Source organism: Heliangelus exortis, chromosome 2 (assembly GCF_036169615.1).
Source record: "Heliangelus exortis chromosome 2, bHelExo1.hap1, whole genome shotgun sequence".
NCBI classification, from domain to species: Eukaryota; Metazoa; Chordata; class Aves; order Apodiformes; family Trochilidae; genus Heliangelus; species Heliangelus exortis.
Window position 1 is genome coordinate 143,120,041 of NC_092423.1, and position 17,560 is coordinate 143,137,600.

Genomic DNA, 17,560 nt, shown 5'->3' on the forward strand with positions numbered 1-17,560 from the left:
CCTCCAGCACTTTCTGGACTTGGTATAGTAGAGCCTTTAAGCAAAGTGTGCTTCTTTCCCTGCAAACACGTGGCTTCTTATTCAGCTCTGAGAGGCTGCAGGAATAACCTGTTTGCAGCAGCTATACAGAGACAGAATTTGTTCAGATATGGCTATCAAAGACCTGGGGAAAAGCATTCATATTAGAGTCATTACTGCATGGCCCTTCATTTACGTGTCCTAAGAGCTAACCTCAGTAAGGATTCTACAGTTTAATTATAGAAGAAAATACTTGTAGCATTTTCACACAAATGGAATTTGCTTTCCAGAGAGAGATGCAAGTGTAGACCTGAGGTGACAGAGTCACCCTGTGGATATTTCACTGCTGTGCCAAGGGCTGGGTGACACCTTTGTCTGGGGCAGACCCACCAGGCTCTAGAAGCAGGGTGGCCATACCCTGTGCCAGTGCCAGGTCTACCCCATGGGACAAAAATACATCTCTGAATCCTCATCCTCCTGCCCATTTTGCTGCCTACAGGGTTCTCAGCCTTGGGACCTGAGGGACCTGAGCACAAACATATCACAGAATCATTCTGGTTTCAAATCATGGAGTCCAACTGTAACCTAACTCTACCAACCATTAACCTAACTCTGTTGATTCCAGTGCTTAAACCATGTTCCTAAGCACCACACCTACATCTTACATGCCTTTTAAACACATCCAGGGATAATGATTCAACCACCTCCCTGGGCAGCCTGTTCCCATGGTTAATATCCCTTTCAGTGAATAAGTTTCTTCTCATATCTAATTTAAGCCTGGCACAACTTGAGACCATTTCCTCTTGTCTTGTTCCTTTTTACTCAGGAGAAGAGACCAACCCTCACCTCACTAGCACTTCCTTTCAGGTAGCTGTAGAGAGCAAGGTCTCCCCTCAGCCTCCTTTTCTGCAGAGCAGACAGCCCCACTTCCCTCAGATGCTCCTCATCAGGCTTGTGCTCTAGATGCTTCATGGGCTTTGTTGCCCTGTTCTGGAAACACACACACACATGCCTGCACGCACGGAACCAAGGCCCACAGTGTCCAGGCTAGTGGTGGTTCTTGCTCTTTTCCTAGTGCCACCACTCATGTTGGCTTTGCCTGGAGCTGCCCCAGCCCTCCCCGAGTGTGACTGCCCAGCAAACAGCCTTTCCCTCTCCAGCCCCCTTCCTGCACTGACCTTGACCCTAATACCATAATCTACTTCAGCCATAAACAATTGCAGAGTGTCAGGTCACACAAGGATATTTTTCCTGCTCTGCTGCAAGTCACAGCTCACCACAGTGCTGCTGTTTGGGAAGAGCTGCCTGCTATCCCTTTTGCAACTCTTGGGCTCTTTTGGAGATGCCCAGAGATGCTTGCTTCCAGCATCTGATGTACATCCCACAGCAGCCAGTGCCAAAAATATGCAGGGTCTATAGGGTAGGGGACTGCCTCTTTAATTACAGCCAGATAACAACTCTCTTCCAGCCCCCAGGAGGTGCTGCATGAGCAAAGCATCCCCACGCCGAGTTCCAGAGAACAGACATTGAGCTGTTTGGCAGTTGCAATTAGAAGCCTTTTTTTTTCTTTGCCTTTTTTTCCCTCCCAGCACTGGTCAGCAGATGTGTTGTTTATAAAATGAATGGAGCCCTTAATGAAGCAATAGATAGAAACAGTGAGAGTCTGTGTCCATCTGTTACAAAGGGCTGAGGGGGAAGGGTTGAGTTCTTAAAATACCCTGACATCCTTTCTCTCAGTTATTTAAACATGAGGCATAGCAGTGATCAGCTATCTACATAAAGCCTATATTTGGCTCAGTGGAATCACTAAATCCACACATCAAACAGCTGTTCATATTTGCAGACCAGGAGAGACCAGTGCCAGTGAACATGAAATAGTGCAAAACAGTGGAAAAAAAGGAACCAGCATGTGGGAAGGGGGAGGACCAAGTTGCAAGCAGCACTTGCAAGACAGAGCTCAATGTGTTGTGTTGGTAGAAACACCAGACAGCGTTACTGGGACACCGGGGATTGCCACGGACAATCTGCCCAAGATGCAAAAACAGACAGGAAGAGGATTCCAGCACTGGAGAGAAAAAATAAGCAGCTTTGCTATAAACTGTTTTCTCCCCAGCTCATCCCATTGCTTGCAACACATGACATTAATCATACCCACCCCAAACAGATCTAGGTTAAAGTTTCAGGCTGCTTAGACTCTCGAGACCTTTAAAGAGGGAAGCAGCATCCTTCAGCACCAAAGTTGTGATGCAACAACGTGGTATTGGCACATCCTCTCCCCTCCTCCTCTTCAAGGACAGGGAGGGGGGAAAGCCGTTTTATAATGTATCCAGATTTTTGTATAGTCATGTCAAGGCCCAGGCAGAGGTGGAAACAACTCAGATTTCAGAATGACATCCTTCTACTCATGGTTTTGAAAAACAAAGATTTGGTATTGAGATACATTAATGCAATCAGGAAGCCTCTTGGTCTCCAAGAGCCCCGTCTCTCCTCGTCCACCCTTTATAACCCCAAAACCACTGTGTGGGGTGAACTGTTTACTTCCTGGAAACCTCCTGTTATTAAATGTGAATTTTCTCTAAAGGAGACCCTTGCTCTGTGGTGGCATCCTTTAAGAAAAGCATGAAACCCCATCCCATCATTTTTCGGTTTAATGACACTATAGGATGCTGGCTAACTCTGTCTCCAAAAATGATGTAGAATTCAGCATTTGCTAGTTCAGAAAAAGATTTTATAAAAATTTCTAATAAATCTGCAAGCCATTTGCATCTTTTCAGCTACAGCATAAACGAAGGGAAAGATCAGTACTGCAGGGAAAGAGGAGTCATATCTGCTTGTAAAAGGTAAGACATGACTCCTCTGTATCATCCTTCAGCTTTTCTGTACAGGTACACACTGTTCCTTGCCAGATGGATACTTTTTGCTGCAAAGCTGACATTTATAGTGGTCCTAGCAACTCCTCACTGCTCAGAAATGCTTGCAGGTCCCTTTGTGCCACAAGAACGCTTGGATACACTCCTCCCCATTAAACACAAATAAACTGCCTAGGCTTGACAGGCACACCACGGTGCCCTGGTGGAAGGAACGATCAGCCATTCCCAGAAAATCTCAGCAAAGAATGTAACTTTGCCCTTCTTTTGTAAGATGAGTTGGCAAAAGTTCTCCCGTTCTCACTGGCACTGGTTAACCAAATCAAGCCCTTTGCTGGTGTCAGTCCAACCACAACTGCTGAGTCATCACATCTAACAGAACCTTGGCTCAGACATCCCAAATATTTGCTTTTGTCTCTTCCTATCACAGAATTTTTTGTCATACAAGAGAAAGCAGCAGCCCAAAGTAATTCCAGGAAAGTTGCAAACCCCAAAGTCTCTGAACACCCCAGAATGTTCAGTCACCAGGTGAGAGCATCACACCCTCACTGGGGTCCTGATGCAGAGAGCACAGCAGAGCCATTTTTGGTGACTGAGCTCTGTTGTTTCTCCACTGAAGCATCTCCACAGTGAAGAGCATCAGTGCTTGCAGCTTCCCTGTACCCCACACAAGGGATTCTCCAGCCCTCAGGAGGATGCTTCCCTGTGAAGGGCAGCTACTGCTCATGTTGCAAAAAGCCCCAATCTTGTAACAGGAAAATACTGAGATAAATAGAAAGTTAAGGTGGGAAAAGGCAAGCGTTCTTTAAAGATGGAAATAAAACTGGCTTAATTGTCTCCTGCACCTTTAGATTCCTTTCTCTTATATTTGGGGAGTCTTTTTAAAACTTATTTGTGAAGGGTTAATCCCTTCTCTCCTTTACTAAAGTTGGATTCTTGCAAGACATCCAAGAAGAGCTTCTAGAAATGTGACATATGCAATGTCAGTCAGGAGGCCCAAATACCTCACGAGAGTGGCAAGGAACATGTTGCACATCAATGGATTCACAGATCAGAGTGGGAACAGAAAGGATGCAATGAGCAAGGCACCATCTCCAGCAGGGAACAGAGCAGAGATCAATGCAGAGCTGTGTTTAGGGAGACAAAGAAAACTTCAACCAGCAAATACATAGTACTCTATCCCAAGCCCTCAATTTTGCTATGCATTTCTTGGAGTTAAATTATCCTTTGGTACTTTGAGCAGCCAGTCACACCAAATAATGAAATGTTTTGTATTTTCTCAGTAGAAATAGTAGTAGGGTGGAATGGAAAAAAAGCTTAGTACTAAATTAGGGAAGGGCAGAGATGTGACCAAAAGAAAAAAGAGTTGATTGATACAAAGGGATGCCAAGAATACACTCCCACTGAGAAAGACTATTACATTTGTTGTAAAACATTAAGACACCAAACATTGCAAAGTTACAAATTTATTTGTTTTGAAATAAATACAAATACTTCATTAAGAAACTTTTCTTGATAGACTTTACACAATAGCTTTATTCTTTCTGGAAATTGTCTTTTCTTCTCACAAACTATTACGAATATTCTACACAAGAGCTGAAGTTAGTCAATATAAAGTAACCTAGATGGTGTTCCTCTGAACAAGCAATCCCAAAGTATTAACATTTGCTGTTTAACTTCTCAGCATTTGAGTTTTCTTGGTTGTGTGAGGACTGCAATGCAGCAGGTGTGCACTGGAGCTCAGGAAATCCTGTCCCACTACCTACCAAAGAACAAACTTAAGAACACCCAACTGTGGAAATCTGACTGGTGGAAAGGTATCAAGCCACTAGCATCAAAGAAAGTAACCCAAGGTACCAGGAGGCTTCATAAAGATGCAGAACCAGCAGATCATTACGTTTATGCACTCATTAAGCACTGTATTTCACGCATACAGTGTTGCCACTCCATAACTTTGTGGAATATACTTCTCAGCACCAGTGAGATCTCAGAGTTTCAAATCTAGTAATTAGTGGCAATTGAAGATACAGTATCTAATTACATGCCATCCTAGTTATTCATCTCTCTTGACAAAGAACAGCTGGATCTGGTTTCACTCACAGAATTCCAAATTTATCACAATTGTGCTGGACACAAAAACTTGAGCTGCAAAGATAAGAAGCTTTCTGAAGGAAAAATCAAGCTGCTTCTGTTTTGCTGGCATGTACAGCTACCCTATTTGTTACAACTACACCAGCTTTTGTGGTATGGTAAACCCTTTGGCCCAAGATCCCAAAGAGGAAACGCTACCTTATGTATTAAGTCTTGTCCTCTTTTGGCTAAGCAGGTTTTAGGGTCTAGGAGGGGGGAAGAAAAGGAAGACTGGAACTAAATCTCAAAAAAGTGAAATAAAAAAAGCTTAAAGATTTAGTTCATCTTAAAGTCACATTAAAATTGCCTATTTTAGTAGTATATTATTGTACATAGGAAAACAGGCTTGAGTACTAATGCATTAGAAGGCCTATAAATGTACGATACATTAACTTGTCTATCGTTTGAAGTCAAGCTATATACAATGAATTCGACTCCAGCTTCAACATGAGGCCATAACACGTTTGTTTTGTTTCCTTCTTCAAAAGCCATCCATAAGAGTGATATTTTTTTTCCTCCCCTTCTTTGAAACTCATCTCAAATTGTGCCAGTTTACTTAAAGAGAATAAGAGATAAAGGGGCATGTATCAGCTTTGATTTTAAAAGAGGATATTAAGCAAGTCTGCTTTGACTCTGAAGTGTTTACAACCACATCAGCTTTTGGCAAGTATCCTTTAGAATTTGGCATCCACTGAAGGAGGGCACAATAGCAGCAACTGTCTGAGTTACAAGAATAATGATAGAGCAAATGAGATGCTTCTTTTCTTTGGTCCCTGTCAGACCCTGGCGAACAGAGTTCATCCTACAGAATAGCTTGGAGATTAATACCAGTTATGTTTTTGTGATACACAGGGGGCATCCACTACTTTTTCCACACCGTGACCAGTTTAAACCTCCCATGGCCACCTAACAAGACACTTCCATGGACTTGGGACTTGATTGTTCAGCATTGCTGGCCGAGTTCGGCGTCAGCTCGATGCGTGTGTCTGTGTGGGAGCGGTTCCTGGCACCGTCCCCGGTGTGGGATCGGCTCCTCGTTCCCTCCCCGGTGTGAGACCGGCTCCTCGTTCCCTCCCCGGTGTGAGACCGGCTCCTCTGTCCTTCCAAAGAGGTTACACTGGAGCCAGAAGCAGTGCGGGATCTCATCAGCCTGGTCATGCTAGCAGAGGGCACTGTAAGAAGAGTCTTTCATTAATGCCTCGTTCTGTGGGCTTGGAAGGAAGCCCTTGCCCACCCCCCCTCCAGCCCTAGGTACACTTGGAGAAGCTTTCAGGTTTGAATATATACTTCCCATGGTAGCTTCGAGTGCAGAAATACCCCTGCCCAAGGAACCCAAATTACTAAAGCAAAATTGATGAGCAGGCCTGAGGGATTCAAGCATTATGAGCTTTATGGCATGCTGCTGGCAGCTGCAACAATACAGAGGAAAAAACTGAAGAGACTCATGAGACCCCCCATAACTTTCAGATATTTAACCTTTGCTGGCAGCCCAATGCACCTTCAGAATAGCAGCTGTCAGAAACACATGGAGGACAAATGGCTACAAATTAAAGAACTAAAGAGGGTTTAAGTTTTGGGTGCAGCTTATGAATCACCTCCTGTGTTCCAACACAGGGACACTATTACAAATATCCACCTGAAAAACATCAAGATAAAGTAAAGCAGGTATTTGTCAGTATAAGCTGGCAAAGTATAAGCAAGGCTCTCCATTTACCAATATAATTTGGTCTGAAAACCCCTCTACCAGACACCACCACAGATGTTGATTTTTTCCCTTGCAAATGCATATTCAACAGGGAAAATACCACACATCTGGGATCATAAGACTTTCTGAATGCTTAGATGCCCAACAAACTTTGGTAGCTAGGTGAACCATTCCATAAGACTGATACTTACTGTATCCCATTCCCTGAACAAAATACTTGAAAGCTTCTGCAAGCTTGGCAGGCTGGAAAAGAAAGAATAGTATTGTATGCAGTGCTTGGCAAGTTGTTTACACTGCAATGTTATAGATACCATAAATGCCTCATCTGAACAGGGCCACCTTAAATACTCTCTAGGATCTATTGAATGTCTGAAATTTTCACTTACATGAGAAAATTCCATCATTGCCCTCCCTCTCTTCCCCTGCACCAGTACATTAACAAATGGACACGTGCATTTGCAAATGAGGCTTCCAGAGATGTGGCTACAAGTGGTGTAAACCTGGCCCAAACTTTGCTCATGCATTTACTGAAGTAGTTGGGCCACAGTAAAACAACTGGACTCATAAAATATACAAAGCAGTTCACACACCATTGGTAATTCAGCAATTGCAAATTCATCTGGTCAGAGCTGATGGGCAAAAAAGCTCCTCAGGAATACATAAGCACAAACTGCATATGACTGACATTCTTGCAATGAAGGACTCATTGGTTTTCTCTGCTGCTGACTCAGTGGCCAAATAAGCCTCAACCTCAATTGTTTGCCTTGCAATTATTGCCTGTATTTTTGCTATAATTTTATCTGAATTAGTTCAGAGAACAGAGTATATAAAGAGAGGAGCAATGCACGTATCCGTTTGTGGCTTTAAAAAGCTTTTTCTTCCCTCCCACTGTTACAGCATGCACTGCCTGTTCAGGGGCATGCAGGTCATTACAAATTCTTTTTTTCTTTTTTTTTTTTTTTTTTTTTTTTTTCTCTTATGTTTGAGAACATCACAGTATATTGCTTAGGAATCTGTTTAGAAAACTTCACATCTTAAAGCTGATTCACAGATCAGCTCTTTCAGTGAAGCAGCACTAAACCACAGGTAAATTTTAACTTTCCCAGCATGCTTGTATTAGCAGCCTTGGAATTTATACCTAAATATATTATAGAAACTCCAGCTCATTCTCAGTCAAGCTGGGTCACTGCATGGGAGAACATGGTTCTGTTACTTCCTGCCTCCCACTTTCCTCATCTATACTATAAATAGTCCAAATAAGAATGTTTTTAAAGCACCGGTGCCCAAGCCTTAATCAATTTTAGATTAGTAGATAAACATAAAACAATACCTCTGCATTCCCACCTCAGACCTGTACTTGGTTAAGACTGTACTTGGTGAAGTGGAAATAATATCCCCCTCCCAATCTTAATTTTGCACTTCATTGGTCTTTTAAAGAAAAAAGCAAGCTCAGATGACCAACTGACATCATTATTCATGAACTCATAGCCATCCTTTTGGCTGACATTTAGGAACAGCAAATACCCTACAGGAAAACACCCATTTGTTGCAGCCTGACATGCTGCAGAACAGGATTAGTAGGATTTCCGTCAGCCAAATCCTACCTGGGAAACTTGAGGGAGCCCACCACAGTCAGCCATCTGAAACAGAGATGAGAGCAGCCAGTTAGCATACTGCCAGAGGAACTCATTTATGCTCAGGATATATTAAAATGACCTTTTAAGCTATCTGGCAGAAAAACATTTCCTTTTGTTGCATGAGTAACATACATGTGGCACCAAAGAAAGCAGTTAAACATTTCTAAAAACTAGGGCTGCACTCCAGAAAACCCCAAAGTGTCTTGACCCTCAGGCAATGAATCACCTGGACTCACAAATAAATGTGGGGTGGTTTTTTTGCTAGGCAGTGATTACCAGTTTCTTAGAAACTAGCCTATTAGTCCTGGTTACAAGCTGAGCTCTGAATTACAGTAACGTGACTCAGTTTTGACCTGTGTGACAAACAGGGGAGAACAAACACCTAAACCTCAGAGGTGAGAGGGAAAAACGATTTGCTGAGGTTGCGGATGGCAAGCATCAGCCTGACCTGCCAAGGGAAGCAGAGAAAGCCAAATTAGAAAAGCTATCTAAAGTGCATGCAATATTTTTGGAGCACTTCATTTTTCCTGCCACTCCACCCCTCAAAGCAATCCCAACAAAAACAGTCCTGTTCCAAGGAACACCACAGGCTGAAAACAGTTGAGTTGTGAATTACAGGAAACCCCAAATCCTATCTAGGATTCATTAGCAGCAAAACAGGTCTGTAGCAGGATCTGGAATCAGCCATATCCCTGGACTAAACAAAGGCTGGCCACTAATGGAGGATCTGAGACACTAGCAGATTTTTTCTTAGGGTCACTCTGTCATGTCCATGTGGTGGGTCAACAGTGTAAATCCTCAGTGTTAGGAGGAAAAAGTAAATTTAAAAAATTATTATAATTTTCACTGACCAGTTCACTAAAGAGATACAGTAAAAGTTTCAGGCAGAAGCATGACCAAACTGCTGGCATGCAACTGCACTTGTTGCATTTTACTTCATCAGTCAAAAGAAGAAAATCACACCCATGCTCCAAATGCCAAGTATCAGTCAAAGATTTTGCAAAATGCTTTGCTGCTGGAAATGAATTTTAACAAGCTTGTGGAAAATAGAGTCCTTTCCAACAGTAAGGTGTCCTGGACTGTGTTCATGTGAGAAGCAGGATGACAAACCTATGCCTGACAGATCAGCTGCCTGTTCATCTGACACTGCTGGTGAGGGACAGGCAAGCACAGGGACAGAATGAGTCAGTTTGACTTCCACTCTGCTGACGTTTTTTTTCCAGCCTTTCCAAATATCTTGAGATCAATTTTGCCAGCACTACTCAAATTCATTATGGGTATGCGAAATACTGGGTGTTTCAAGCCTCACCTCAAGTGTTTTAAAATGAAGGAGCTGAGAAATTCCCTGTTTTCGACTTGGGCGAGAGGCCCCTCAACTGGTTTATCCCACTAGAATACTCTTAACCTGACAGAACTGCCCTTCCACATCAGGACTTTCACTGTGTTATCTGTACTGCCACACATTCTGCATTTTTAGTTAATCTGGTTTATTTTAAATGAGGAAAACATTTTTTTTTTTAAAAGAGGGGTTTTTTATTACCTTCAGAAGTGTGGTCCTTGTTGGGTCCAGCTTTGCATTGCATTCCACCTATGTTAAAGAACAGCAGCATAAGGCACTACACACAAGATTTTAATTATGAACTTCTGTCTGAAAACAGGTTAAAAACTTGTTTCTCTTCTAAATTTATCTTAAGCTTCTGCACAAAAACTCTCTGTATATACATATAAATATATTTAAACCCAAGTAGTTTAGTTCACATTTCTGACTTTTCCACATACAAATAAACCCATTAGCTGAGAATTGGAGAAATTTTATCTTTTTCTGGGACTCTGGTGGCAACAAGTGTTGTTTATCTTGTGATTTGTGGGGTCATCTGGTAGCAGCCCAAGTGGTGAGCAGCCATATGGCCAGAGGCCAGGAGACTGGGCATGCCCATTAAGGCACAACATTTGAAGTCACCCAGTCATCTGGGGCGAGTTAGAATGGTCAAAAAGAAGCTCTTCACTTCCATAGTGACCCAGGGCAGAGCTCCAACACCACAAAACAAGCTAAAATCCCAGCAGCAGATCCCCCTCTTAAGGAAAATATTTGCGGTTCACTGGAACTGCTGTGGCGATTGTTCCTGATGCAGTAGCTATTAAATAATGGTGCACAGACAGAGGGGACAAAGAGGAAGGAATTAATGGCAGCTCTCCCACGGTCTGCAAAAGCAGAGCCAGCTGGGCTGGACTGATAGCCAGCAAGGTTTCTGTGTGGACCTGAGCTTGCACAGCTTCTTGGCTGGGCTGACTATTAGCACGGTGGCAAAGGCAACACTCACCACAGCATCCACTGCTGGGGAACTGTCACCAACCACCAGCAGGACAGGGCATCTGCAAGGAAGCACACAGAGGTGATATTATAGCTGCGATTCAGCCTGAACTTGCCCTAATCTGCATTTTATGTTGCTGAAAGGAGTCAGTTACCTGTGTGAAAATGATTCAGTTTGTATTCGACACCTGAAGCAGACATCATCCACTTCATTAGCTGCAGATCTGCTGACATGCTCTGATACCTTGCCTGAGAAACTCTCCTTTTGCCCACCTCATAGCAATCAGACCTTCCCAGTGCTCTAGTGCTTTGTTTTGTAAGAAAGTGAATGTGGGCATCAGCATCAAAATCTGCCCCCCACCTTGATCTATCATCCAATTTCAACCAGACTGGCAGAAGAGCAGAGTCTCAAAGTCTTCTATGTATAAACAAAGCACAAGCTTTGTGGCACAAGTTGCAGGGCAAGTGAAAAGCTATTAGCAGAAGATCTGGCAGGTAGTCATTCTCCTACCCACTCCATCTCCCTGAAAGTTCATTTTTGCTTTTAATGATTTTTTTTTTCTTTTTTTTACATTCTTTTGGTCGCATAGGCACAACTTAAGTGCATTCACAGCTACAGTTTCAACTAACTAGGCCATATTTCCAGGTGCAGTGAAGTAAAGCTACTTTTAAAGTACTTTGAAATTGCAAGTCTGCAGATACACAGTGACAGGAATTTCCATTTCAGGTAATGACCCTGAAGTTTGAAGTCTTTCTAATGATGGTCCCTGACTTTCATTAACCTCTTATCTCCTACATGAAATTACAAGACCCTTTTCTAGCACATAAGCTCCAGCCCTGCAATGCATATGTGATGAACACAGTGACCACACCTCTTAGCTCACATCATCTACAGGTGAACTGGTAGAAAGTAAAATACTTACTGAAGGGTGACAACATTTATTCCAGGAAGAGGACGCTCAATCTCGAGGTCTCGACGACTACAGAAAAAAAAAAAAAAAAAAAGAGAGAGGACAAAGGCAGTTGATACACCAAAATTCTCCAGATGACTCCACATTCTTCTAGTTTGGGAAAAGCACGGACACTCACATAAATTAATTTATTCTGATACATGTTGTAGCCTCTATAACTGACGGGGAACTGCTCTTAGACTGAAGTATCAATGTCTTAGTTTAGTCCCAGTGTACCATCTTCCTCCTCACAAATGCACAAGGTTCTTCTCCCACAACAAACCACCTGAGACCCCTAAAGCACTGTCAAGCAGAACTTTATGCTATGGGAATTCCACAACACAACACTGGCTCTAAGAGCTGGACAGTCTCTTAATACAGTTTCCAGTTAAAAATCAGGTAAATGTATTTACCTGTTGTAAGAGTTGACAAAGAGATGAAGGTTGGTTTGATTCATATCATTAATAATATGCTGACGGTAAGTTTGGATCAGGTCATGGTTGCTGTGAATCTCTTCCTACAGTGGAGACAGAATCATTCAGAATAGGGGCTATTTTCTGAAAGGATCTGAAGACATGGAACAGCAGTTGTGTATCAGACTCGTATCTGCACAACAGGAGTGCACCTTTAGGGAAGGGACAACTTCCAGCACCCAGGGGTGTCACCCAGAATTAACATTAGCCTATGACTGCAGTATCACATTTCTTGCTTTAAAACTTCAGTATATTGTGATGATCTTATGACTGCAAAACATGTAGCTGCAGTGCAGATGGCTAGTCAGAAAGTGTGAGGTTTTAAAACACAAACAGATTCAGGGTAAGAAGCTCAATAAATGTTTCCAGGGTAAAGCAGATGTTGAAAGCTTACAAACATATGTAATGTAGAACACAGTAGTTTCACAGTAGCAAATAACTAAGCTTTGAGGACTGAAATAACTAACATTTTCAAACAGTTTGGTTCTTTATAGATTAGTTCTTTGCTCTACTGGTATGGAGTTTTCTATTGCATTTACTAACAGCTTCAAGCACAGCAAAGTAGCCTCAGAAAACAGTACAGCACTTTCAGATAAAGTAGGCTTTCATGGAAGAGCACCATTAGTACTAAAACCAGCTATGCCAGAATTACAAGTATATTATGATATAGTAAATAAATAAATCTAAAATAAATAAAATCTAAAATCTAAAAATCTAAAATCTAAATAAATAAATAAATAGTAAGTAAATAAATAAATCAAAACATTGATGTTTATACTCATGGTAAGTACTGGCCATCTGAACAGGGAGCTGCCCCTACTAGAATTGTCAAGTCCTGGGGCCACAGCAAGCCTCATGGCAGAGTAACACCCCAAAAATACTGGGAACACAAGTATGAATCCTATCTCACAGTTTAACTTTGTTGCTTAAGAGAAGGCTTCTCCCATTCTCCCATCCCCACAAGGTAAACACAGGTGACTGAATACATAAGAGGTATCTTGGACATTCTTACCTTTCCAAAAAGATGGGAAATGACCATGTCTGGTAAAGCATTTGTCCAACCTGAAATCTGAACAGCAAGATTATCTAAGTATCTGATATTAAAACAATATTTCAGTTACTCACAAGTAGACCACTGGGTGTTTCTCTACTGTCCTCATACGTACAATATCCTAAACTACGTTTTGTCCCTCACTCAAACAAAAACACCATTAGAGTTTATGTTTGAGTCATTCTCATAATTCAGTTTTATAAGGAACACATTACTGGTGGCACAGGGATATATGGAATGAGTCCCTCCAAGAACACCATGCAAGGCAGCCAGAAGGATGTCATTTAACCAAACTGCTCCCAGCCACAACACAGCATGCTGGATCTGGTACCTAAAGCTCATGTCCCAGAGTATGTGTCCTTGTTTTGGAAGCACAGAAGGAAACAGGGCACCCACTGCACTCAATGTCAGCAATACTTGAGAGAAGAAAGGCAGAGGCACAGATATGAAAAAAATAATTACAGTGAGACATTGAGATAATCCCAATGGGTTAGCTCAGTGTAGTGGAGTTACTAAATATGTTTCCAGCTTATAAAAATAAACTGGTAAGCAAAATTATTTTAAAACCATCAGTAACTAAGCCTTGAAAGACTGTTACCACCCAACTGTGGAAAGTTTCTCCCAGTACTATAAGGTTGTCATTACATTCAGTATCAGCCTAGACACTTACAGTGGGTTGAAAGATGACACACTGATTTTTGTACTTCTCAGTGTTTATAACAACTATGTCATTCAGGGTCATGTTTAAGTGAATGGCAAAGTGCTTTCCATCAGTTTACCCTGAAAAATGTTTTAACAGGTTAAATCTGAGTGACATGTAATGTAATATTTCTACTTATATATGTATTGGTTCCAGAAAGACTTTTGAACAAGTTCTCAGTCTGTTTTCCCACATTGAAATCTTTCTTACAACTACAAAAAAATACAGCTGAATGGAGCTCCTTTGTATGTGAACATTTTCACTTAAAAGTCTGGTTGTGTGAACAATCTGTTCACAGTTACAGTAGCTAAATGCATTTTTCTCAGCTAGATGACTAAAACCTTTGATAGATTGTTCTGAACATTCTTTTGTGCTTTAGTTCACATTTTGGATTGTGGTGTTAAACGAAGCCATGGACAAGAACTGAATGTTACACTATTCTTGCTGTTTCCAACACTACTTCATTTCCAGGTTAAACTAGGTTTTTTTCTCTGTACTTACTAGCTCTTAAGAACTGTACATACCCAGTAGCTCCATTATACCATGGGTATCTGTTTCCTCAAAAGTACCTATTTTTATCAGTAGCCCTGCAGAAGGTATGTTTGCAACTGGAAAAATAAACCCCAAAAGAATTATCCTGGGATATTTTGTGTCTGCAGCCATGCCTTGACACACAGGCTTGCCCAGCTCTTCATTATCTGACGGGTTCACAGTATGATTTATTTTTCTCACTTAAAAATGTTTACCTTAGTTGCTGCCCAGTCCATCCAACCTTCAGCACAAGGGTTTACATTAATTAGAACTAATCCTTCCACCATCTCTGCATGGTTTAACTGTAAAACAAAAGGTTTGAGATTTGTCACGTATCATTTGCAACTTGACAGTCAGCATAAAATTTAAATTAGCAAATTATCTCCCAGGGAAGAAGGTGGCAAGTTGAATTTTATCTTGCACAAAGCAAGCATATGTATGGAAAAAAAAATTTGTTTCATTAAAGCAATTCAACAGAACAGCTGGAGAACATTAAGTTTTAACTTCTTCTCCACCCTTAGTTTAAATAGAGAACTCCCATTAAAAAAATCTTCTGCAAATTAACTGGGTAGAGCCCAGGCTTTAAAATGGAAAATCTAGCTCTTCTGGATCAGCTATCCCGCAGCTTGTGGTATTTCACTTAAAAGCCCAACTGCTTACTTAAACTGCACGGCAGAGCAGGAATTCTCTGCACACTCTACAGGGGCTACAGCACATCAGGGGAATTAGGTTTGGGGCTTTAGGGGAGTTCCACGAAACTTACAGCAAATCTGGTTAAGATGTAAGCACCAGCTCCAGTTCCCATTCCTATAATGCTCTTCAGCCTGCACAGCAACGAAACAGAAGAGACAAATGAGGAAGACAGCACCAAAACCAAACAAACCCAGATCAGCAGCCTTCCTCTTTCACATGCCAGCATAAACCTACAGACCACTGGCTGCAGCTCAGGCAGACCATGGACCCTCAGCAATGCCACTGGCCCCACTAAGGAGCTCAGGGAGCAGCTGGTTGGCTTTTCAGCAGATCTGCAGGACACTGATCCTTGTGCATGGCAGGGCAGCAGCAATTCATAGAATCATAAAATTGGCTGGGTTGGAAGGGACCTCTGAGATCATCAAGTCCAAACCTTGATCCACTACCACTGTGGTTACCATGGCACTGAGTGCCACATCCAGTCTCTTTTTAAATATCTCCAGGAATGGAGAATCCACTACCTCCTTTCAGGGAGTTGTAGAGAGTGATGAGGTCTCCCCTGAGCCTCCTCTTCTCCAGACTGAACACCCCCAGCTCCCTCAGCCCTTCCTCACAGGACTTGTGCTGGATCCCTTCACAGCCTCCTTGCTCTTCTCTGGACCTGCTCCAGCACCTCAATCTCCTTCCTGAACTGAGGGGCCCAGAACTGGACACAGGACTCAAGCTGTGGCCTCACCAGGGCTGAGTACAGAGGAAGAATCCCTCCCTTGGACCTGTTAGCCACGCTGTTCCTGATACAGGCCAGGATGCCATTGGCTTTCTTGGCTACCTGGGCACACTGCTGGCTCATGTTCATTCTCACAGCTTTAAAGAAATAAATATACAAAGCAACGATAGCTTTGTTCAAACCCTGGAAGGAAATAATTAGGCTCTGCCAGAAAAAGTTATAAGATACCCTCCTGAAATCTGCAGCCTAAATACAAAGCTCCCCCCACCCCAGGCTCCCCCTGCCCTCTCTGGTACAGATATCCAACTGGGATGCTGAGTCTTCTCTAACAGGGAGCTGGCAGGGAAACCTCTCCTGCTATCCAGCCACTGGGGTGATTCAGTTTCAACTTCATAACCAAATAGGGCAGAGACAAACCAAATATTTGCATTAACTGAAAGTGGGTCTTAAAGCATCACCTTCAAGGTCTTAGAAAATACATGGAAGGGAAGACTAGACAAAACCACTCAGAAAAACAGGTTATACAATGCCTTTAGGAAAAATACCTGAGGATAGCTTTCATTCTCCTTAGCAACATTAAATCAAGGCTTTTTAAGTACACTCCAGTTTAATTGATTTTCAAGGTACTGACATTATCTTTTTTTTTTTTAATGCAAAAGCAGAACTGGCAACCTTGGGCCTTGCAGTAAGTGTTTCAAAACCCACATCTCTTAAGGAGCCAGTGAGATAACCTAGCCCAAGTTACTGTAAGAGCTGGTTACAACAGCTAAGCAATGTCTAAACTGGGGTGCTGGTCTGAGACTAAACCCCATGCCTAGCAGTCCATCCTGTCTCTTCTCCAAGGCTGCCTAACTCTGAATGACAGGTTTTCTCTGCTTGATTTTAAAACCCCTTGAAGGTGTCTACCTGCACCCTTCCAGAGCACCAGCTCCAGAGAGGAGGTACTTTCCTCAGCTGCAGCCCCTGATAACATTGAGCTTTATGAAAGGAGACACACAGAGACTTGTTGCAGGGAGACAACAGAAGAACACTGCCAGCAGGTCCTTTGGCACTGGCAGCCTGGTGACATCTGCACTTGGTGCTAGAAGAGGCTTAAGGAGGTTGGATTGACCCCCTAAGGCACTTCAAGCCACATAAACAAAACGTTTAAGACTCTTCAGATGGGACCACGATTTTTTTTTTTTTTCTGCTAACCACACGGGAAAATGTGGGTGGCTACAGTGGGAAGAGCAGATTGCCTGTGCCCTATCCCACTGAGGGTGACACAGAAAATACTGTCAGAAGCCCCTGAATTAGGCACGTGGGATTTCACTCAAAGTTGCTTCCTGTTTAAAAATAAACAGACATTGAAAAAAAAAAAAAAGACCAAAAAATAAGTTCTGTCAGAAACAAAGGCAAAAAAGAGTTCCATCTATAAACAGAGGAACTGAAAAAACAACTACCACTGGAACTCTAGCAAACAAAACACCAGATAACCTGATCAAAGGCTCAAGGGCAGCAAAGAAGAATGTCTGCTTTGCCCGGCTCTTTTGGTGAGCCACAAAGAGAGAATAATGAGGAAAATATATAAATAATGCTGCACTCACCCAAACTGTTTTAAGATTCCAGGGAGCATTTCAGCCAGCTGATCCATGGAGGGATATATGTACCTACAACAAATGTGTTTGGGGAGTTACTGCACCACTGTAAGCAGAGAAGCTGAGGTATACACAGACAGAGCACTCATTGTGGATTTAATACCAAATATACTCATTACAAGACCACTGA

General features: G+C 42.3%; 1 protein-coding gene across 3 annotated transcripts in view; it reads right to left on the reverse strand.

The window, feature by feature from the left end:
* Nucleotides 1–4,335: 4,335 nt before the first annotated feature.
* Nucleotides 4,336–17,560, reverse strand: part of NDRG1 (N-myc downstream regulated 1) — a 40,699-nt gene continuing 27,474 nt past the window's right edge. For all 3 annotated transcript variants that reach the window (XM_071738427.1, XM_071738426.1, XM_071738428.1), the window contains 11 exons: nt 17,380–17,442; nt 15,137–15,197; nt 14,589–14,675; nt 13,104–13,160; nt 12,032–12,135; nt 11,592–11,648; nt 10,679–10,730; nt 9,898–9,945; nt 8,325–8,360; nt 6,912–6,963; nt 4,336–6,187 (listed from right to left, as the gene is read on the reverse strand). In XM_071738427.1, coding sequence (XP_071594528.1) covers nt 5,922–6,187; nt 6,912–6,963; nt 8,325–8,360; nt 9,898–9,945; nt 10,679–10,730; nt 11,592–11,648; nt 12,032–12,135; nt 13,104–13,160; nt 14,589–14,675; nt 15,137–15,197; nt 17,380–17,442 — 883 coding nt within the window. In that variant the 3' untranslated portion in view covers nt 4,336–5,921. The remainder of the gene's footprint in view (nt 6,188–6,911; nt 6,964–8,324; nt 8,361–9,897; nt 9,946–10,678; nt 10,731–11,591; nt 11,649–12,031; nt 12,136–13,103; nt 13,161–14,588; nt 14,676–15,136; nt 15,198–17,379; nt 17,443–17,560) is intronic.